We start from the raw sequence: 22,656 nt of genomic DNA, 5'->3' as shown, positions 1-22,656 counted from the left end.
AAAAAAAAAAAAAAAGAAATGTTCTGATACAGCATATTCTGTAAGTAACCAATTAGTTACTTAATTCTGTAAGTAACCAATAGTCATATGTGGTGATGAGACTTTAAAATGTGATTAGCGTGATTGAGGAATTGATTTTTAAATTTATTTGATTTCAATTATGTGGGATATGATGAGGTTTCTCTTCAAATAGCCTGATCAATCCTTTATTCTTTAATTCATAGTACCCCCCGCCCAACTCCTTTTTTCTTTTTCTCTTTTTTTCTTCCTTTCTGCCTTTGTTACATGCCCAGACATGCCACAGTACCAGGCGTTATCAGTACCAGCTCACATTCCTTTCCTTATTTGGAAAAAAGACTAGCTCTCTAGCTCATTGCAGATACCCCTCCCCCTTTCCCCTCTCTCCCTTACGTGCCCACCTTATCTAAAAAAAAGTTCAAATGTTTAGCCAACCAGGATTAGAGTGTACAACCGACCCTGGCCAATGGGGAAAGGGTACAAGGGCAGGACTTGCTTCAGGAATAAAGGCTCTCATGCCCCTTTGTTCAGGTGTGTTCTCATGGTGACTGACCAAGGAGAAGCACCCGTCTGTGCAGAAGTAAAATTGCTTTGCTAAGAATCCTTTGTTTGTAGGCCGGGCGCAGTGGCTCAAGCCTGTAATCCCAGCACTTTGGGAGGCCGAGACGGGCGGATCACAAGGTCAGGAGATCGAGACCATCCTGGCTAACACAGTGAAACCCTGTCTCTACTAAAAAATACAAAAAACTAGCCGGGCGTGGTGGCGGGCGCCTATAGTCCCAGCTACTCGGGAGGCTGAGGCAGGAGAATGGCATGAACCGGAAAGGCGGAGCTTGCAGTGAGCTGAGATCTGGCCACTGCACTCCAGCCTGGGCGACAGAGCAAGACTCCGTCTCAAAAAAAAAAAAAAAAAAAAAGAATCCTTTGTTTGAGTGTTCAATTTCCTTAGGATTTTGAATATTATTCCCAACAATTCAGCTTACTGTAGTTTATATATATATATATATAAAGGGGATTGATTTTTGTGTAATAATTTTATACCCTTTTCCTTACTGAGACTTCTCATTGTTTTTAGTAGTTTTTCAGTTGATTCACTTGGGTTCTCTTGGAATACAAACATGTCATTGACAAATAAGATAATTTTACCAGGCCGGGTTCAGTGGCTTACTCTTATAATCCCAGCCTTTGGGGAGGCTAAGGCAGGCGGATCCCTTGAGTCCAGCAATTCAAGGCCAACCTGGGCAACATGGTGAAACTCTGTTTTAAAAATAAATAAATAAATATATACATATATATATATATAAAAATTTAAAAATTAAATTTAAAATTTTACATATATCTTTCCAATTTTTATTTCTTTTTCTTGTCTAATTACATTATCTAATGCAATTTATATTGCTTGTTTATATCGGCCAATGAAATGTATAGTGGCTGCGCATGGTGGCTCATGCCTCTAATCCCAGCACTTTGGGAGGCCAAGGCGGGCAGATCACCTGAGGTCAGGAGTTCGAGACCAGCCTGACCAACATGGAAAAACCCCATCTCTATTAAAAATACAAAATTAGCCAGGCATGGTGGTGCATGCCTGTAATCCCAGCTACTTGGGAGGCTGAGGCAGGAGAATCGCTTGAACCCAGGAGGTGGAGGTTGCAGTGAGCCGAGATTGCTTACCACTGCCCTTCAGCCTGGACAACAAGAGCAAAACTCCAATCTCAAAAAAAAAAGAAATGTTGTATAGTAGTAGTGGTGATAGTGTGTAGGCTTGTCCCTGACAGTGGAATTCCTAAGTGTGATTTCTTCCCTATTTATATGAAAATGTTACAAACAAGGGGCAAATGAATTTTTTTGGCCCCCAGGCTTGCTCATGTTTGCTGTGTTTAGAAGTCGCACTCACTGTTTCCCAAGATAGAAATCTAGACATTGCCGGGCTCTGTGGCTCACACCTGTAATCCCAGCATTTTGGGAGGCTGAGGAGGAAGGATCACTTGAGCCCAGGAGTTCGAGACCAGTCTTGGCAACATAGCGAGACCTCGTCTCTACAACAAAATTAAAAAATGAGACAGGAGGATCGCTGAAGCTCAGGAGGTGTAGGCTGCAGTGAGCCATGATCGTGCCACCACACTCCTGCCTGGGCGACAGTGAGACGTTTTCTCAAAAACGAACAAATGAAAAAGAAATATAGGCTGGGTGCGGTGGCTCATGCCTGTAATCCCAGCACTTTGGGAGGCCAAGGCGGGTGGATCACAAGGTCAAGAGATCGAGATTATCTTGGCCAACATGGTGAAACATATTCTCTACTAAAAATACAAAAATTAGCTGAGCATGGTGGCACGCGCTTGTAGTCCCAGCTACTTGGGAGGCTGAGGCAGGATAATCGCTTGATCCCAAGAGGCAGAGGTTGCAGTGAGCCAAGACTGTGCCACTGCACTCCAGCCTGACGACAGAGTGAGACTCCAGCTCAGAAAAGAAAAGTGAAAAAAAAAAGAAAAGAAAAAGAAATATAGACATCACTTTCATATTCTCTCCCCGTCTCCCTCTCCATCTCAATTATATCCAGTCCTACCAGCTGCCAGATCAGTCCTTTTCTATCTCCACTGCCTCCACTAATCTTGTACTCATCAGTACCATTCATTCTTGGAACATTACATGAACAGCCTCTTCATTAGTCTTCCAGCTTCCCCTTTCACCTTCTTCAATTCTTTCTCCTCAGAGCAGCTGATAGGTCTTTCTAAACTCTTGAGCTATCATATGGCTTCCCTACTTAAAACTCTTCAATGACCTCCTTCTCCTCTTAGGATACGGACCAAAATGCTTAACACAACCCACAAAACCATGTTGTGGACCATCTGCTTCTGCCTTCATCCTCAGCCTCATCTTGCATCCCATTCCTTCAATCTTTGTGCTCCAGCCACACTGGCCTTTCTGTTCCTTGACTCCACCATGATCTCCCTGGCCTCTGGGCTTTAGCACATGCTGTTCCTTCTCCCTGAAATACACTCTCTCTTTTCTTTTCTTTTCTTTTTTTTTTTTTTTGAAACAGAATTTCACTCTTGTTGCCCAGGCTGGAGTGCAATGGCATGATCTCGGCTCACTGCAACCTCCGCCTCCCGGGTTCAAGCAATTCTCCTGCCCAAGTAGCTAGGATTACAGGCATGCACCACCAGGCCTGGCTAATTTTGTATTTTTTGTAGAGATGGAGTTTCACCATGTTGGTCAGGCTGGTCTTCTGACCTCAGGTGATCCATCTGCCTCAGCTTCCCAAAGTGCTGGGATTACAGGTGTGAGCAATTGTGCCTGGCCTCATTCACTACACTCTGGCCACACTGGTCTCCTTCCTGTCCTTCCAATATTCCAAGCTCTTTGAGGCCTTGGGGTCTGCGTTGTGTCCTCTACTTGCCATGCTTTCTCTCTAAGCTCTCTTCACATTTGGCTAATTCTCATCTTTCATGAAGGTCACTTTCTTTTTCTTTCTTTTTTTTTTTAAATTTTTTATTTTTAGTAGAGATGAGGTCTCGCTATGTTGCCTAGGCTGGTCTCGAACTCCTGAGCTCAAGTAATCCTTCCACCTCAGCCTCCCACAGTGCTAGGATTACAGGCACGAGCCACTGTGCCCGGTCAAATGTTACTTTCTCAGGACATTCTTTCCTGAGCACTTAAAAGCAGCTCCGTACCAGTTCCCTCCATCACATCTCCTCGCTTCTTTCATGATGCTTATTACGATATAAATTATTTATTTATCATTGATCTCCACCGAGAATGTAAGCTCTATTTTGTTCACCACTTTATCCTCAGAGCCTAGTTGGTGTATGGCATATAGTAGACTCATTGTAAATATCTGTTCAGATCCATGGAATCGATGGCGGATCTGGAATTTCTTCTTTGAAATGTGGAGGTGCTGCTCCTTTCTTCCAGCAGGTGGCGCCAAAGCTGTACCTGGTCCTTAGCGGAGGTGTGGGTGGGCTGTGAGGTTGGCAAGACAGGGCAGCAGGGCCGAGTGAAGAGGGAGAGACAGGGTTTGTTGTAGTAATGCTGGATTCAAGCATAGAGGAAGTCAATATGGCTCTTCTCCCAAAGAATAACTAGGTATGATCTGTCCAGAAGGGACCTAGAGTAGCCAATGACCCAAGAGACATTGCTTCCCCTCTTCACCCGTCCCACCCCCAAAGCAGCCCCCAGGAATTCAACAGGGGATCTTGGAAGAGGAGAGCAATTTTCTGTGAGTGTGAAACTGGAGAGAAGCAAGGGTGTTCAAGTCTAAATCCCCATAGGATGTTTAGGGGAAACTGTGACCTGGAGAGAGGTGTCACAGTGGGTCAGTGGGAGTTGGGTCTGACGCCCAGCCAAAGCCTGCTCTGGTCCCAGCTCCCATTCACTCAGCTCCACGTGCCTGCCCCACCCCACCATGCCTGGCCCTCCGCTCAGTGTGGGAGACCACCATGAAAGAGACGAACCCTTAGGGATGTCCCAAAGGCAGAGGGGTAGGGACTGCTTCAGAGGGGCTTGCTGGAGTCAAGACACATTGGATGGGTGTCTGCCAGGTGGAGCTGCAACAGGTGTGTCCTAGGGCCAGGTAGGTGGCCTGCAAAAAGAGCTGCGTCTAGATCTGGGTGTGGGGAGGTCAGTAGGGGTCTCAGACAGGAACTCACAGGATTTCTAGGAAACTTTTTGTTTTGTTTGAGACAGGGTCTTCCTCCGTTCCCCAGGCTGGAGTGCAGTAGCACAATCATAGGTCACTGCAGCCTCAGATTCCTGGCAAGAGATCCTCCTGCTTCAGCTGCCTGGGTAGCTGGAACTACAAGTTGCAAGCCACCACACCTGGCTAATTGTTTTTTCTTTTATAGAGTCGGGATCTCACTATGTTGCCCAGGCTGGTCTCGAACTCCTGGCCTCGTAATCCTCACACTTCAGTCTCCCCAGTAGCTGGGATTACAGGCACAGCCATTACATCCAGCTTACAGAAATGTTTCTAAACAGGAGAGCTACTGAGTTATATTGGACAGTTTGCAGAAAGAAAGTGAGGAGATCAAATTAAAGTCAAGGAGACCAGACAGGATGCTGGTCTATTCACCCAGGTAAGAGAGCATAATGCCTGAGAAGTAATTGTAGGGACAGGAAAGAAACAAGCTTGAGTGGTTTTGGAAAACTTTTTTTTTTTTTTTTTTTTTGAGGCAGAGTCTTGCTCTGTTGCCCAGGCTGGAGTGCAATGGCATGGTCTCGGCTCTTTACAACCTCCGCCTCCCAGGTTCAAGCCATTCTCCTGCCCTCAGCCTCCCAAGTAGCTGGGATTATAGGCATGTGCCACCACGCCCGGATAGTTTTTGTTTTTGTTTGTTTGGTTTTTGTTTTTTTGTTTTTTTAATTTTTTTGAGACGGGTTCTCTCTGTCCCCCAGGTTGGAATGCAGTGGCGCAATCTCAGCTCACTGCAACTGCTGCCTCCCAGGTTCAAGCGATTCTCCTGCCTCTGCCTCCCGAGTAGCTGGGATTATAGGCATGCGCCACCACGCCTGGCTAATTTTTGTATTTTTAGTAAAGATGGGGTTTTACCATGTTGGCCAGGCTGGTCTTGAACTCCTGACCTCAGGTGATCTGCCTGCCTCGGCCTCCCGAGGTGCTGGGATTACCGGCATGAGCCACTGCGCCTGGCCGAAAACTTTAACTTTTTTAAAAGACAGGACTTGGTGGTTACTGGTTAGAGTGGAGGGAGAGAGAAGGTATAAGTGGGCTTCTATAAACATTATCTCAGAGTCTCTGAGCAGGCTAGCTCCAGAGGCCAGACCAGACCCTAGGCTCCTGCTTTGCCCACACAGCCTGACATGAGATGGCTGATGGAAAGACAGTGTGGGACTTGCCTTGGTGTTGACAAAACCACTGGGTCACCTAACAGCCTTAAGTGGTGGTTAAGAGCACAGGCACTATAGCCAACCTCAATTCAAGTATCAGCTCTTCCAGTGACTGTCCAATGACCTTGAGCAGGTTACTTAACTTTTCCCTGCGTCAGTTTCCTTATCTCTAACATGAGGATGACAATAATACCTTCCTCATAGGGAAGTTCTGACAACTATCTGAAGACTAACTGAATTCAAACTTATTACGCACATGCAACCATGCCTGTTAGTAATGCTTAATGTAACTTATCAAAGTAACCTGGCAGAACTTCATCAGTAAAAATGGAGGACCCGCCTCCCACTCAAAATGGAGCCCCACACTCAAGGTAAGAACCAAAGCCTGAATAGCCTAAGAGCTTCTCTTGTCTGGGCCTCATTTATCTAGTAGTAAAATCAGGAGATTTGACAGGTAGCTCCTAATCCTGCCAACGTTGCCTTCTTGTGATTTTGGGGGCTTGGCCTAAGTGTGAGACCCAGTGGTGTGTTAGGCAAGCTCCTACCGGCTTGGAAGAGCCAACCGCTAAATGTTTAGGGAATGTTCAAAGTAGAACAACCATGGATAACTTGAAATTGGCTATGGTAGGAGTTATTCATACCATGGACGTCAGCCAGGCGTTCCCAACTAGGCCTTCCCCACCACCCTGTTTCCTACTGGAGGTGTTTGTTTTTTGTCACCAGTGCCTCTGTGGTCGAATCCTCCCTCATCTGATACACACATCCAGCAGGTACATTCTCACCTTTGAATACCATCAGTAACAGTTGTGGAGAAAGAACCACAGGTCTCCAGGGACCCCACAGGCCTCCAGCCCTGCCAGCCCTGCAGGCTCAGGCATGCACCAGGTAGGAAGCACAGTGTACAGGCACACCCAGAGCAAGCGTCTGCCTGCCGATCCCCTGGTCATTCTCAGACACAGGGAAGTAGACGGTGGTGATTACGATATTGGAGTCTTTACAGAGTTGGGATAAAATTCCAGTTAGGTCACTCAAGGCTGTGTGACTTTAGCTAAATCCCTCTCTACACTAGGGGGTTCTTAGCAAGAGGCCAGGTGCAGTGACTCACACCTGTAATCCCACTACTTTGGGAGGCTAATGCAGGAGGATTGCTTGAGTCCAGTGGGAAGGACTGGCCTGGGCAATATAGTGAGACCTCCATCTCTAGAAAAAAATCTAAAAATCAGCCAGGCGTGGTGGTGCATGCCTGTAGTCCCAGCTACTCAGGAGGGTGAAGCAGAAAGAAGGATTGCCTGAGCCGAAATTGCGCCACTGCACTTCAGCCACAACTTCAGACATGTTTGCCCCCACCCAGTAGCACCTGGGGCTCCATGTGTTCTCTAACAGAGTCTTAAGGCAGAAGGGCTCAGTGAGTGGCTGAGGACACAGACAGAAACAGGCAGCTGTTTTCCAGCTTTTATGAAAATTAATAACATTAATAGCTCACAGACATATACATACACACACATTGCTATGTACACAGTCATTAAGTTATTAATTAGGCTCTGTAAAAAAAGGTTTCTACATTAGTGTTCCGGGCTAGGCCCGATCAGTCCTTGGCATATTCACAGTGGCAGCCCCAGGGCTTTGCCTCACGGGCGGGCAGAGGGGAGGCAGGAGGCCACAGAGCAGCCGGCCCCACGGTGAGCACAGCAAGGGTCCTGGGCCGCCTCCTTGAGTCTTCAGTTCCCTTCCTAGCACCTGCAGTCCAGCTGCTGAGCAGGCCGGCAGACAGGTCCTGATCCCTCCTGTGGCCTTCCGCATTGTGGCTTCGGGCAACGTGGCGAGCCCTAGAGGATGCTAGCCAGCTCTGTGGAGTCTGTTTCTGAGCAGCCAGAGCTGCTGGCCTCGTCCCTGCAAGAGCCAGAGGAGATGGGTTGGAGGAAGCATCCATCCTTACCCCTCCCCAGCCCCACCTGCTTGCTTCCTTCCTCACGTGATCTTGGCCCTACTGTCGGACTAAAGTGAACCACAGGACAGTTTGCTCACTCCCACTTTCAACTGTTGGTTGGTCTGTTTACTGTCCTTGCTGCACACAGGGTACTGCAAACCCCAGAACTATACTCTTGCCTGGGCTGGTTGACGGGTTGGCATGACTCCCTCCACCCTGCCCTCTGGTTTCCCCAGATGCAGGGTTCAGGCCACACTCGAGGTCCTATGTGCCAGGAGGCTGATGAAGAGTGCAGTCTCTGGAGTCGGAATGCTGAGGCTCAAACCCCATCTCCGCCCCTTTCAGCTGGGTCAGCCACTCTTCCTGCTGAAACCTCAGCTTCTTCACCTGCAGAGGGGGAACCCTAAGAACCTGATATTTAGGGTTGTTGGAGGGATATAGGAGGTCATGGATGCACGTGTCCTATAACAAGCTCCTTAAGGGCAGAGATTTTTGTCTTGTTCACTAGAGCAATCAATGCCTAGCACATAGTAGGCAGCCAGTATGCATTTGTTGGATAAAGGTAAGACCACTTAACACAGTGCCTGGTGCTTACTTAAGTGTTAGAGCTGTCCAGAGAAGATGTGTGGAGGGTGAGTCTGGACTTGGCCACAGGAGACACAAATTGAGGGTTTAGAGGCAACCATGTCCCCTCCTCCAGCATCCCGTCCCCTCCCCACTCACCTCAGTGCCTGCAGGGCCTTCTTATTCTGCCGCCGCCTCTCCTCATCTATGGGGTACAGTTTGAAGAGCAGCAGGCCCAGCAGGATGAGAACTATGGGAGCCATGGTCACGAGCATGTTCAGTGTAAACTTGACACGTTCTGGCTGCGAGCAGCCACGGGTCTGGTACCCTGCAAAGCTATGGGACCCAGGGGGCAGGAGAACGGTGAAGATGGGGCACCTGGGGCCTGGCCCCGTCCAGTCCCGCCCCAGGTCCCCACCCCACTCACTCCAGACTGAGGGTGGAAATGCCCAGTGACACTCCAGAGGCAAACTTGGTGAAGAAGACATAGAAGGAGAAGAAGATGGGCTCGGTTCCGTGGAAGTGAGGCTGCTTCAGATGGAAGTCGTCAATGACGTCAGGCAGCATGGACCTGCGCAGAGCAGTGACAGCCGTGAGGACCGACCCACCTAACGGGCCTCTGTGTTAATGAGAAGAGGTGGCCCTCTGGAAGCTTCAGTACCATGGCTACACAGCTCAGTGAGGAGATCGCACCTTCACATGAATAAGAAAAGGCCTCTTGCTCTAAGAGGAAGTAGCCCCGCCTGGAGGTGCTCAGCGTGGCAAGTGGAGCGCCTGCCAGATTATAGCCCCCATTTTTCACTCTGACTAGGTGTTCTTGCAAAGCTCACTACCTGTACAACTGTACAGGACAGACCTCCCTCACTCCTAACCTGGACCCACAGAATGGCCTGTGGGAGAACACCCCATAGAACTCTCCCCAAGGAGCTTCAAAACTGGGGACTAGGGGCTGGAGATAACCGAGGAGGGGGCCTGTATATACCTACCAAGGTAGTAAGAAGGCAGCTGCCACACTGATGCCAGCTGCCACAGCTACCACATATGTGATGATGAGGTTACTCTCCATGAGGGCCACCAAGACGAGAAATGGCACTGCTGACTAGGGAAGGGGGTGCAGGAAGATGACTCAGCTGGGAGGTTCCCCCCAGACATCCCCAACTCAACCCAGGCTCTGCTCTTCAACCCCACTCACTGAGATCCCAATATATACAGCTGTCTTCTTGCCAAACCGGGTCAGGAACCACTGCCAGATGGGAATGGTGAAAGTGGCTGAGAGCTGTGGGCAGACAAAGAGGGTTAAAGGGAGGTGCTTTAGAGCCACAGAGCCCTTCCTGCCCTTCCCAGAACCCCAAAGGGGCTCCCGGCCCTGCCCAAGAGCAGCCAGATGACATCATATGGGCAGCAACAAGATAACAGGCACCTTCGATGGCTCCCCAGGGGAGCTCAGAGCTGGTCCAGGCCTACCTCGTCTGCTGCCCTCTCAAACCTCTGAGCCAAGTTCCTGGTGTCCTCACCCTTGCTTTTGCTGTGCTCGCTATTGAAACATCTAACCTTAAACTCTTTATTTCACAGTCCTACCTATGCAAGGTCCAACCAAATATCCTGAGAAGCCTCCCTCATCCTTTCATGACCTTGGGCCAGCCTGAGAAACATCTTCTGCCTATTCCAAGAACCATTCCACAGCCTATGTCACTTCAGCCCAGGCCGCCTGCCCTTGTTCAGGTCCCACACTCACCATGATGGCCAGGAGTAGATTCTGGAATTCATTGCGGAAGCCCAAGGTGTAGGTGCAAAACAAGACAAAGTTCCCCTCCACCAGCTGGGCATGGGGAAAGGTAGGGAAGGAAATGCAAGGAAGGAGGTAATGTTGGGGCTGAGCCTCCCCAAGACATCCCCCATGCTCCAGAGACCTCTGCTCACCCCATTCCCATTACAACCCCTTCTCAGGCTAAGCACGTCAGACCCCCACTCACCATGAAAGCCAAGGAGGTGAAGAGGAAGCCGGTAATAAGCTTGACGTATGGGCCATGGCTCATGACCAGCCGTAGGCCCTGGAAGTAGGCGATCGGCTCAGCCTGCTGGGCTTCATAGGGTTCTGGGGGCCAGAGGGGACAGTGAGGAAGGAGCAGAGGCCCCTCCCAAAAGCCTGAGGGCCAGGCAGAAAGACACAGTTGTCCATGCTGAGGCCTGCACCCCTTCCCAGGCACCCCCTTACCTCTCTGCTCCCGCACGCCCAGGGTCAGGATGACAGCACAGATTACATAGATACAGACAATAACCCCCGCTGCCAGCAGGTATGCCTTTTGCTATAAGGAGGTGAAGGCGACATACAAGGACGGTCAGTTTGAGCTCATCCCAGCACCCCAGTTCCAGCAGCCCCATTCAGTGATCTTGGGCCAGTAGCCAGTCCCCTGCCCTCTGGGAGCCTCCTGTCTCCATGTGTGAAACGGGAGGATCACCCCAGGCCTGCCGTTGCTTCCCAAGACTGGACAGTTAGGATTCACAACATGCTCAGAAACCAGGCTGGTGGAGTGCGGCCCTCACACCTGTAATCCCAGGAGTTTGAGACCAGCCTGGGCAACTCTACAAATAATAAAAAAGAAACCAGGCTGCGGAGTCTGACAGCCCAGAATTCAGATCTTCCCAAATCTCTGCAATTCACCAACTTTATGACTCTGGGCAACTTATTCAGCCTCTCTAAGCTTCAGTTTCCTGTTCTGCAAAGTAGGTATATTGGGTCTATCAATTGTTATGTATATCAAATGCCCAACATTTACTTAATAAACACTAGCTGTTACTATCTTTAGGATGACTACAAACCACCTCATTGCTCCTTATCTCCCCAAATCCCTGCCCTGCCCAGGGCCTCACCGTTTCTCTGTGTGAGGTGGTGCCATGTGTATGGTTGGCACTTTGTGAAGCCACTGTAGAGCCATTGAGGTCCTGGAAACAAGGCGTGTCTGCTTGGCCCACGATTTGCCCCTGGATCGCCGTGCCCAGCACTGTGCCCAGCACTTCCACAGTCATCCCTGGCAGGAGAAAAGGAGGTGTTTTGGAGGGTCCTCATGGGTCGTGGGCCCAGGGAGGAAGGTCAAATGGGTGGGAGCCTAGCTGTAGCTCCAGGCAGGGTGGGTAGAGGTAGTGGGGTAGGTGACATCTTGGTCCGAACGCAAATGCACCTCTCCAGGTCTCATCTGAGCAATAAGCGGATTGAGTTGTTTTTAAGATGGTTTCACACCCACACTCTAGAGCAGAGCAAAGAGCTGGACCCGCAAGGGAAGAAGTGTGGCTGGAGGGTCCCTGGAGGGTGGGGTCAGGTGGGCTGGGGAGACTCACGATAGGCGGTGGCAGAATCCCGCTCAGTCTGCTCGGTGCTGATGAACATGGTGAGAGCCGAGTAGGGAACATGGAAACACTGGCGTGGAAGACAGGCCATTGGCAGTCAGGCAGGTGGACACACCGATGTAGCTTCCGGTACCAACCCTGGGGGCCCCAAGTACCGCCCTCCTCCTGGCCCCCAGAGACACCCAGAGGAGGTACCCACACTCACCGTGACCATCGTCTCAAAGAGGCAATAGAAAAGCAGGTACCAATAGGTCTGGCCGTGTGGGAAGTCGGGCACGAACCAGATGAGGAAGTAGGAGATGACGGCCAGGGGCGTGGAGAAGATGATCCTGAGGAAGAGGAGGGTGTGAGTGAGGCTAGAGGCTGGAGGCTGGAGGCTGGAGCCCAGGAGCCAGGGCCAGCCCAGACTGCTGTGCCTCACAGGGTCCCCACAGGGAAGGAAGGTGCTCTTCCTTCCTTCCCCATACTCCTGCCATCCACCCATCCTGGGCCTCTGGGAAGACGCTGATGGCCAAGCCTAGAATGGCAGATGGTAACTTGGGCCCCCAGACCAAAATCCTAGGCATGGAGTGTGAGGTCAGACCCTGAGTCTACTCCAGAGGCACCAGCCTCTAATGGGCTGAGAGAGGTAGAACGGGAGTCCAAGACCTCAGGTGGCTGGGCAAGGAGGCAGAGAGAAGGAACAGCCCCATCCCCCGTGTTCTCACACAGATACTCATCAACCGCACACACACACTCCATTCACACACACCCATACCCCATTCTCTCAAACACACCCCATTCACACACACCCATCATTCAAACACACAGCCCCATTCACACACACACACCCCACATTCACATACACCCCACATTCACACACACACCCCATTCGCACACACCCCACATTCACACACACCCCCATTCACACACACCCCATTCACACACACCCCACATTCACACACACACCCATTCACACACACCCCACATTCACACACACCCCCCATTCACACACACATCCCACATTCACACACATACCCCATTCACACACACACCCCATTCACACACACCCATCATTCACACACACAGACCCCATTCACACACACATCCCATTCTCACACACACCCCACATTCACACACACCCCATTCACACACACCCCCATTCACATACACCCCCATTCACACACACCCCACATTCACACACACGTACCCCATTCACACACACATCCCACATTCACACACATACCCCATTCACACACACACCCCATTCACACACACCCATCATTCACACACACACACCCCATTCACACACACATCCCATTCTCACACAGACCCCACATTCACACACACCCCATTCACATACACCCCCATTCACACACACCCCACATTCACACACACGTACCCCATTCACACACACATCCCACATTCACACACATACCCCATTCACACACACACCCATTCACACACACACACACACACAGAGGGAAGCTGGCATGATGGGGAGAGGCCAGCTCCAAGCAAAGGAGAACTGAAGTCCTAGGTGGGCAAACGTCTGTCTTCCCTGTGTGAGTTCCACACCATCACAAGGGGTTAGACCGCTGGATGGACTAACTTCATGGCATCAGTATAGCAAGGCAGCACAGGCCATGGTAAAGAGAAAGGCCTTTGAGCCACTCTTCAGGGATTCCATTCTAGCTCCACCAACTAACTATAAAACTCAGTCTTGGGAGTTATTTAAATTATCTGAAGCTTGCCTCATTTCCTCAGAAGTTCCAACTATGGGCTGGGCGCTATTCTAATTACTTAGGATAACCCGAGAACAGATATAAAATCATTGCCCTTGTGGAACTTACATACTAGTTGGCAAACAGAAATTTGACATAATTTAAAAGTTATATATATCATTCAACCTTCATAAGGAATAAAATTCTGACACACGCTACAACATAGATGAACCTTGAGGACATTAAGCCAAGGAAAATAAGCCAGACGCAAAAAGATAAATATTGTATAATTTCACTCATGAGGTACCTAGAGTGGTCAAATTCATGAAGAAAGTTGAATAGTGGTTGCTAGGGGATGTAGGGAGAGGGGAGTGGGGAGTTAGTGTCTAATAGGTACAGAGATTCACTTTGGAAGGATGTAATGGATGGATGGTGGTCACAAAGTGAATGTACTTAGGCTGGGTGCAGTGGCTCACGCCTGTAATCTCAGCACTTTGGGAGACCGAGGCGAGTGGATCACCTGAGGTCAGGAGTTCGAGACCAGCCTGCCCAACATGGCGAAACCCCCGTCTCTACTAAAAATACTAAAAATTAGCCGGGTGTGGTGGCACACACCTGTAGTCCCAGCTCCTCAGGAGGCTGAAGCAGGAGAATCACCTGAACCTGGGAGGCGGAGGTTACAGTGAGCCAAGATCGTGCCACTGCACTCCAGCCTGGTGACAGAGTGAGGCCCTGTCTCAAACAAACAAACTCCTTGATCATTACATCCTTAATGTGGAACGTTAAAACTGCACTGCCCAAAAAAGAAATATTAGAGAACCGACAGGTTAGTATCCCCGCTGTACCAAAAACAAAAACAAAAAACCGAAATGAATGTACTTAATGCCACTGAACTATACACTTAAAATGGCTATAATGGCAGTGGCACATGCCTGCTGTCCCAGCTACTTGGGAAACTGAGGCGAGAGGATTGCTTTTCCCCAGGAGTTTGAGTCCAGCCTGTGCAACATAGCAAGACTCTGTCTCGTAAACATGTTTTTAAGGTTATGGTAAATTTTATGTTACATATACTTTATCATAGTTTTACAAAAGTGTTATATAACGTGTTGGGAGATGAGTGCTATGAAGAAAAGAAATAAAGCTGGCTCCAGGGGCTTAGAGTAAGGATGCAGTTCACAACTGGATGGACAGGGTAGGCCTTACTGAGAAGTTGGCATCCATGCCAAGGCCAGAATGAGAGGAGGGAATTGGCCTTTTAGACATCTGAGGCAAGAGTGGGCCAGGCAAAGGGAATAGTCAGTGCAAAGGCCTTCGGATAGGTACGTATCAGCAGGTCTGAGGAAGAGCAAGGCCAGGAGGGCTGGAGTGAAGAGAACGGGGAGATAGAATTAGGAGATGAGGCGGGAGTGGAAATGGAAATCCTGAAAGGCCATTGTAGGTGCCTTGGCTTTAGTTCACAGGATCGAAGTAACTTTGAGACTTGGTTGATACTAAAATGTCAAACAGTGTTTGGGACACTAAGTGCTATAATGATCACATCAGGGAAGCCCAGCAGGAGAGTTGGCATGCGTTAACTAATGCAGGCCACACCAGGGGAGCTGCGGAAAGCCCGGGGCTGGGGAGGAGACCTCAGGCCCAGCTGTTGCTTGACACCTAGTCTCTCACACAGTGGCCTTGAGAACTCCAGAGAAAGTGACTGTCAAAGTCTTTCTGATTTGGCCAGGAATGGTGGCTCACACCTGTAATCCCAGCACTTCAGGAGGCTGAGGCAGGAATATTGCTTGAGGCTGGGAGTTTAAGACCAGCCTGGGCAACATAGCAAGACCCCATCTCTATACGTGTGTGTGTGTTTTAATTAAAAAAAAAAAAGGAAAAGGGCCGGGCACAGTGGCTCATGCCTGTAATCCCAGCACTTTGGGAGGCTGAGGCTGGCAGATCACGAGGTCAGGAGATCAAGACCATCCTGGCTAACACGGTGAAACCCCGTCTATATTAAAAGTAAAAAAATTAGCCAGACATGGTGGTGGGTACCTGTAGTCCCAGCTACTCGGGAGGCTGAGGCAGGAGAATGGTGTGAACCCGCGAGGCGGAGCTTGCAGTGAGCTGAGATCGCACCACTGCACTCTAGCCTGGGCGACAGAGCGAGACTCCAACTCGAAAAAAGAAAGGGAAAAGAAAAGTCTTCCTGGTTTCAAGAAGAGGATTTAAATGTAGACTCAGAACAGGGGCTGCCCTGAGGCCCAGAAGGAGAGAGGGCTACATGGCTTACAAACCCTGACAGACCCAGTTTCTTCCTATACTGAAAGGAAAGGGGGTTCCAGGTCTCCAGGCCTGGCCTGAGGAGGGGTCAGGTGGTATGGATGGGGAGGTCTGGCCAGGCATCGTGGCTCCTGCCTTTAATCCCAGCACTTAGGGAGGCAGAGACAGGAGAATAACTTGAGCCCAGGAGTTTGAGACTAGCCTGAGCAACATAGCCAGACCCCATTCTCCACAAAAAGGAAAAAAAGTTTGCACACCAGCCTTCAGCCCACAAGCCATCCCACGTGCACGCATACACAGGCACCACCAGACACAGAAGCACACGCACAAAGGTAGCTGCTAGATCGGAAACCGGCCTGAAGGGCCCCCAGCAACTTCCCCAAGCTGGCTGCCACACCTGCCCAGCAAGAGTCGCTCAGTTCCTACACGCCACAGGGAGGGCCTGCCCACCTCCACCTCTCCTGAATCTGTCTCCTCAGGGAACAAGAGCTCGTCATCAGCCTTTGTCAAACACTCCATCCTCTGCTTATAGGCAGCTGAGCAGCTGCTGCTGAGGAACCCAGTGTGACTGGGAGTAACCCGGCCTTCAGCCACCATGCCTGGGAGTAGCCGCCTCCCATTGGCTGGGCCTCATGAGGCGATGTGGCAGTAGAGCCTCGCCTTCTACTGGCTGCCAGGGAGGCGGGCACAGGGCCAAGTCTCCTGGGCTGGCGCCGGGGGAGCCCTGAGCAGCCCGCACAGGTAAGGCAGGCTGTCCTGCCCCCGGCCCTGAAGACTGGATCAAAGGCTCCAACCTGGGCCTTAGCCAGGGACTGGCAGGATTGGGGTGGGTGGGGGGCCTCGTGGGAAAGGAAGCTGTAGTGGGGGAAGGGGTTGCGGGAAGAGCTTTGAAGGCCGGAGGCCAGGTATGGGCGCCCCTGGGGCAGGAAGGCGCCCACTTAAGCCTGGATGGGCTGGAGATGAAAGGGGTATGCCCCCCCCACGCCCTGAAGCAGGATGTCCTGGAGGGAACCAGAGTCCCCGCCTGACAGCCTGTCCTGTACGGCTCCCCTGCCGTCTGATCCATGGCACCACCTCCCCCTACTTTGCCCCACAGCCTGAAACTGAGTAGCACAGGCTTTGTACCAAGGGAAAAGGTAATTTACATCATCCAAGGTGCCAAAGGTTATGGGTTTGCTACCCCATTCCAGGTATTACCCCATCCCCTGCTCTGCCAGGAGCCACCCTGAAGGAGGCCAAATTATATATCACTGTGCTGTTGGACGGTGCCACAGGGAGGCAGAGATGCAGCAGGCTGGGCCTGGAGTCTAACTCCCAGCCCAGGATTCCGCAGTTCGCCTGGTGTGGCCTATACTAGGGACCACATGCCAGCTCTCCTGTTGAGCATCCCTGATGTGGTCATCATAGCGCTTAGTGTCCCAAGCACTGCTTGGTATTTTAATATCAACTTATTTAAGTCTCAAAATTACATCAACCTTATGAAGTAGAATTAAGCCAGGCACTGTTCTAAGAATGTCAATAATAATAATAATAATAATGATTCAGCACAACTCTGTGAAATAGACATAATTAATATCCCCATTTTATAGATGAAGAAACTTGGTACTCAGAGATGTGAAGTGGCTCAGCTCTAAGTAGGGAAATTGGGATTTAAAGCCAGGCAGGGGCCGGGCATAGTGGCTCATACCTGTAATCCTAACACTTTGGGAGGCTGAGGTGGGAGGACACCTTGGGCCCAGGAATGCAAGCCCAGCCTAGGCAACATAGTGGGACGCTGTCTTTACAAATAATAATTTTAAAAGATTAACCAGGTGTAGTGGCACATGCCTGTAGTCCCAGCTACTCGAGAGGCTGAGGTGGGAGGATCACTTGAGCCCAGGAGCTCTAGGCTACAGTGAGTTATGATCACACCACTGCACTCCAGCCTGGGTGACAGAGGGAGATCCTGTCTCAAGAAAAACAGAAAGAGAAAGAGAGAAAGAGAGAGAGAGAGAGAAAGAGAGAAAGAAAGAGAGAAAATAAAATAAGCCCAGGCAGGCTGGCTCCAGAGTACAACTGCTTAACCACTCTGAAGTACTACCTCGGCCACTGTGGGAAGTGATAGAGTGGGAGAATTCAGAATTCCAGCTTCACCAAGGGGAATGAGTGGACCCTGGGAAGGAATGAGGCCTGAGCTGCCCAGCCTAGCACTTTGGCTGGCCTGGAAATGGACTGGCTGAGCATGCCAGTGTCCATGCTCAGGGTAGCTGATGCCTCGGATGGGGTTTCGACACCCTTGGACTTTTAACTCCTTCTCCTCACCCCCCAGCCTGTGACAAGACAGAGAGAAGGAACAAGGAGAGGATATGCTGGAAGTCCTGTCTTGTGCCACCTCAAAGGAACATCTTCTACTCACCAAGGCATAAGGCGACCCAGGCAGGTCCAGGAGGATTTGCTGATGCAGAAGCCCACCAGGGGGTCTGTGATGGCATCCCAGGCTCGGCCCACAAACAGGATGATGGAGGCAGAAAAAGGGCCCACCTGGAATGGGGAGAAGCAAAAGACAACTTCCTCGTCCTTCTACTCACCTCAACTCTCACTGGTAGGCGGAAGCGGAGGCTCCTTCCCTATCTCAGCCAGGATCTTGTGACCCTGAGCTGCTCCTACGTGGACCTTACACATCTTCATTTGCCTTGTTAATAACGACAATAGCATTTCTCCAGTAACAGTAGCACTGGGTGCCTCTATAGAAGCTTTCCCACATCTGTCCCCTTGATTGCTTCCCTCCACTGCCCTTGAAAACATTCCCATCAGCTCAAATGAATCCACGAACATTTCCTTCCCTCCCTCTCAGCCCTGAGCCCCTGACCACCTGGTATCAGAATGAGCATTCGCGGGATGAACACAGTGTGCTTCAGTGTCCCCATCTGTATAATGGGAGTTATGAGCTCTACCTTACAGATTCAAGCTGTATCTTGGATGTGGAAAAAGAAGCCTATAGATGCTTTTTAAAAAGGGACTTGTCACTACTCACTCAAGCTATCCCCCTCCCTTACCCCAAACCCCCCAGGCCCTAAATACAGACTCTCCAGACACCTCCTCATCCATCAAAGCCCTGCTATTGCTATTTCTCCAGGGAGTGGGTATTCTTCCCCATACCATAGTCTCCCCAGCCTGACCCCCCAACCCCAGCTCTAACACCCACTACAACAGGTTTACACTTTGACTGCAGGTTCCTCATATTTATACCCTACTCAAGGCCCAGCCCATGGGAGTTACTCAAAAATTAGCTGCTGAAATTTTTTGTTCTTTCTGGAGCTCAGTGTTCCCCGTCTGTAAATGGATACAACTAAGACTCGATGCTTGCCAAGTTAGATGCTACATAGAAGACAGTCGGTGCAGGAGCCCCAGTAGCCATGGCTATTCTGCCTCCCACTCTCCCATCCAGACAGAGTGAATTCTCAGGATGCCAGGCTTCTGGCCAAGGCTTCTCAATGCACGGAATAGCCCTGTTTCACCTTAAGTACCCCTCCCAGTCAAAGACCCTGTGTACTGGGGCATTCTAAATTAGCCTAGCACCTAAGCGCCCCTCTGCTCCTCAGGTAACGGTGGGATGCATCTCGTCCACAAGCCTGGCAACAGCCACCAACCCCTGAGCCAAGCCAGCTGACTACCTCCCAGCCAGGGACACAGTGTGCCAGTCTCTTCTAAGAACAGCACCCCGTCAAAAAAAAAAAAAAAAAAAAAAAAAAAGAACAGCATCCCCAGCAAGGCCCATTCTCCCTCATTCTACCGCCTACCCCTTCAGGCTCCGTTGCTCTTGCCAGGCAAGGAGGAGTTGCCAGACCTTTCCAGCAAAGACTCCTGGGGTGGAGAGACTCCCCTCGTGGATACCTTCCAGGGTCTTCTCATTTCTTGCCCACTGACTCTGAGAGGCAGCAAAGTAGGGATTTGAGGTCCCATTTCACAGATGGGGAAAACTGAGCGAACTGACCCAGGAGTGCATAGTCTTTCCCACCTCAGGATGCTGAAGGAGCCCTCGAAGGCTTAGACCACTCACCTGAGCCACATCCAATAGGTAGATCTGAAGGAAGAAACCCAGGGCACAGCCTGTCACCTGGTAGGGGGCTCCCCCAAGTGCATAGCAAAGCTTGCTGCAAACAGACAACTGTTGTTTCTTCTTTTTCGGTTCTTTCTGGGAAGAGGAGAAAAAGATGAAAGGCCCAGGTCCTGGCCTCCATCCAAGAAGGTTCCACAGGAAGGACCGTCCCTCTGACCAACTCTACCAGAACAAACAACTCTACTTTGACCTGTTCCTACCCAGGAGATCCCACCTTTTTTTTTTTGAGACGCGGTCTTGCTCTGTCGCCCAGGCTGGAGTGCAGTGGCACGATCTCGACTCACTGCAAGCTCCACCTCCCGGGTTCACGCCATTCTCCTGCCTCAGCCTCCGGAGTAACTAGAACTACAGGTGCCTGCTACCACGCCTGGCTAATTTTTTGTATTTTTTGTAGAGACGGGGTTTCACCGTGTTAGCCAGGATGGTCTCGATCTCCGAGATCCCACTTTCTGCAAGAGAAAGGTGTTCTCCATTCTTAGGAACCTGGAAAAGGGGAATCCATACTTGTGTGAAAGTTGCCCCTAAGCCACCTCCCTCCTGGAGATTCTAAGGAAACTTATCAGCCCACCATCCCTAAAGAACTCCTCCCAAGGCCTCGGCCACTGCTCCTTTCCAAGTTGCAGGGGCAGCATGCTCCAGCAGCGGACCTGTCCCCACCTGGCACCAGCTGCCACAACCTGAAAATCCGCTTGCTGCCAAGAGCTGCCTGAGCCCAGCCCAGGCTCCCGCCCTGCCTCAGAGACAAGATCCACCTGCCTACTCCTGGTGAGGGCTCTAGAGAGCTGTGGGGGCCCGGCCCAGCTAGCTGCAGGCACAGCTGTTCCACCTATCCCAGAGCATCCCTGACCACTATAGGCAACCAGAGCTTCAGGCAAACCCAGGAACCGTCCTGCCCTCCAACTTCCCGACCCATCACCCTCCATCCCCGAGCTCCTAGAGGACCTTGGAGAGGGAGGAAAGGCCTCCAGGCCTGAGCCCTCTCCGGGTGGGGCACTAGGGAGGTTGGGTTGCCCAGGGAAAGTAGATATTACTCATACATAGTAACAGCATAATTGCTCACCCAGTTCCTTCCAAGGATCAGTTAATAAAATTAAAAGGAAAAGGCAGTCACCTCCCACAAAGGTATCTATTGCCTGAGATCCCTTCCTAGGGGGCCGCCTCATTTTATTTGGTCCTTCAATAAGTCCCCAGGGCTGGGGATGGGGTGGATGGTCTCGATGCGCAAAGCACCGTTCCCGCGCGAACATCTACATTCAGACAAATGCCTGAGGGACGCGGCTCCTTTAAGAGCAGAGCCCTTGTTCTTATGAATGAACTTGAGCGGACCTAACCGCAGAGTAGAGGCGCAAGCGTACGTGGGTGAGGTGGAAGGTAGGGGATGAGAGAGATGGGGAACTAAACGGAGTTTCCCAGATATCTGGAGTCATTTCTGGCGTATGGGGTGGCAAGCCCCAGCCGCTCAGCACGGAAGAATGGAAACCAGCTAGGCAGAGCCAGAATCACATGGGGCTGCCGGCAGAGCCTCTCCGCAGAGCGCGGAGTGCGGGTGAGCAAAGGGGGGCGATGGCGCCCAGAGCTTTTCTCCGTCACCCCCTGCCCCTGGCACCCCCAGGTCCTCTCTGGCCCGTAGGCTTCCTGTCCCCGGCTATCCCAAGGGTCCCCTAACCAGACTGACCCCTCGACGCTCCCGATCCCCCATTTCCGCCTACTCGCTCCCCTCGCCCTCCACGCGGGGTGCCGGGCCCTCACCTTCACCTGGGCCGGGCGTTCAGTGGCTTGGAGGATGCTGGTGGGCAGCAGCCCTGCCGCGGAGCCGCTCTCGGCGCCTTCTCCTTTGGCCATGACCCGCGGGCCACGCCGCCTGGCCGGGTCGACGGGATGCTCCTCTGACCCGCAGGCCGCCTCTCCTCCCAAGCTCGCGTCGTAGCAGCCTTAGCCACGGTCGCCGCGCGCTAGCCAAGCCGGCTGGCAGGCGAGGCACGCACTCTGCTGCACACCCCCTCCGCGCCTCTTATAGTTCTGCCCAGCCCTCTCGGGTGCGGCCAATCCCCGAGCCCCGCTGCCCCGCCTCCAGCCAATCCCGTCGCCCGCCTCCCCCCCCGCGCCCCCCTCGCCTCGGCCGGCGGCTCTGTGCCACCGAGCCACGTTCTCCAAGCCCCGGAACCGGCATCTGCCTGTGCTGGCTCCTAGCAATCGAGAAGCAGGCCGCGAGACCTCCCAGACACGCGTAAGGAAACCGAGGCCCCAGGCTGGAAGTGATCTGCCCGAGGTCCCCGATCTGCCCGAGGTCCCCGAGGTCCCCAAAGTCCTACTCTCCCCGAGTCAGGCCTACCACACATGACTTCTGACCCCCAGGCCTAGGAAAGCTAGGAGCTCTGAAGCCCACTTTAAAACCTGGAGTCAGGGAGTGTCTCCTTCTCCTTCAAGTCTAGAGGATGTACACTAACACTTTCCCTCCCAATGCCTCTCTCTCATCCCCGAAGACACACCATTCCCCCGTCCTGCCCTTGGCATCCGGGCAATAGGGAGAAAGATGAAGCAATCCAGAGGCTGCCCCCCTGCCGGCAGGGAGCTCCCAAGTGGTGGAGAGAAGCCCGGGCTACGCCCACTAGTACACTATGACAACAGTTGCCTTTTATGGATAGCTTCCTCCATGCTTAATATGATCTCTTTCGGCCCTCAAAAACCACCAAGTGAGGGTGGTACTATTATTATCCCCATTTTACAGCACAGGAAAGGGAAACATGGAGAAGTGATGAAACAACTGTTATGTGGCAGAGCCAGGCCTGAAAGGTTTTGTCCGATTCCAAAGCAGTTGCTCTCAACAGAGCTGCTCTATCCCTCTTAGCATAAATTACAGAAGGCTGAATGGGGTGTATGTGTCTCCCCAACAAGAAGCC

General features: G+C 51.5%; 1 protein-coding gene across 7 annotated transcripts; it reads right to left on the bottom strand.

Annotated features, from left to right (window-relative positions):
• Window positions 1-7,289: 7,289 nt before the first annotated feature.
• Window positions 7,290-21,777, bottom strand: MFSD2A (major facilitator superfamily domain containing 2A). Of its 7 annotated transcripts, none has more exons than XM_025377653.1 (14): window positions 21,506-21,777; window positions 19,697-19,831; window positions 18,053-18,216; window positions 11,901-12,024; window positions 11,687-11,765; window positions 11,222-11,379; window positions 10,566-10,656; window positions 10,324-10,445; window positions 10,086-10,169; window positions 9,543-9,626; window positions 9,337-9,449; window positions 8,778-8,921; window positions 8,510-8,686; window positions 7,290-7,749 (listed from the first exon to the last, which is right to left on the bottom strand). In XM_025377653.1, the coding sequence occupies exons 1-14, from the start codon at window positions 21,596-21,598 to the stop codon at window positions 7,686-7,688; spliced, it is 1,632 nt and encodes a 543-aa protein (XP_025233438.1). In that variant the 5' UTR covers window positions 21,599-21,777; the 3' UTR covers window positions 7,290-7,685. The 7 variants fall into 7 exon arrangements, with proteins under 7 accessions (XP_025233438.1, XP_025233469.1, XP_025233481.1 ...); XM_025377684.1 differs by having other exon boundaries at window positions 10,566-10,650; window positions 18,053-18,177; window positions 19,697-19,720; XM_025377660.1 differs by having other exon boundaries at window positions 7,298-7,749; window positions 18,053-18,177.
• Between the last annotated feature and the right edge of the window lie 879 nt (window positions 21,778-22,656).

The sequence above is a fragment of the Theropithecus gelada genome, chromosome 1 (assembly GCF_003255815.1).
Source record: "Theropithecus gelada isolate Dixy chromosome 1, Tgel_1.0, whole genome shotgun sequence".
Classification (NCBI taxonomy): Eukaryota; Metazoa; Chordata; class Mammalia; order Primates; family Cercopithecidae; genus Theropithecus; species Theropithecus gelada.
Note: the sequence above shows the minus strand (reverse complement) of the source record. Positions and strands in the feature narration are given on the sequence as shown.

Coding starts and splice junctions, on each gene's coding strand:
- MFSD2A (XM_025377653.1), bottom strand. CDS start 21,598: ATGGCCAAAGGAGAAGGCGCCGAGAGCGGCTCCGCGGCAGGGCTGCTG. Junction 11,380..11,686: donor GGATTCTGCCACCGCCTATC/GTGAGTCTCCCC, acceptor TTCTCCTGCCAG/GGATGACTGTGGAAGTGCTG. Junction 8,687..8,777: donor ATTTCCACCCTCAGTCTGGA/GTGAGTGGGGTG, acceptor TGGGTCCCATAG/CTTTGCAGGGTACCAGACCC.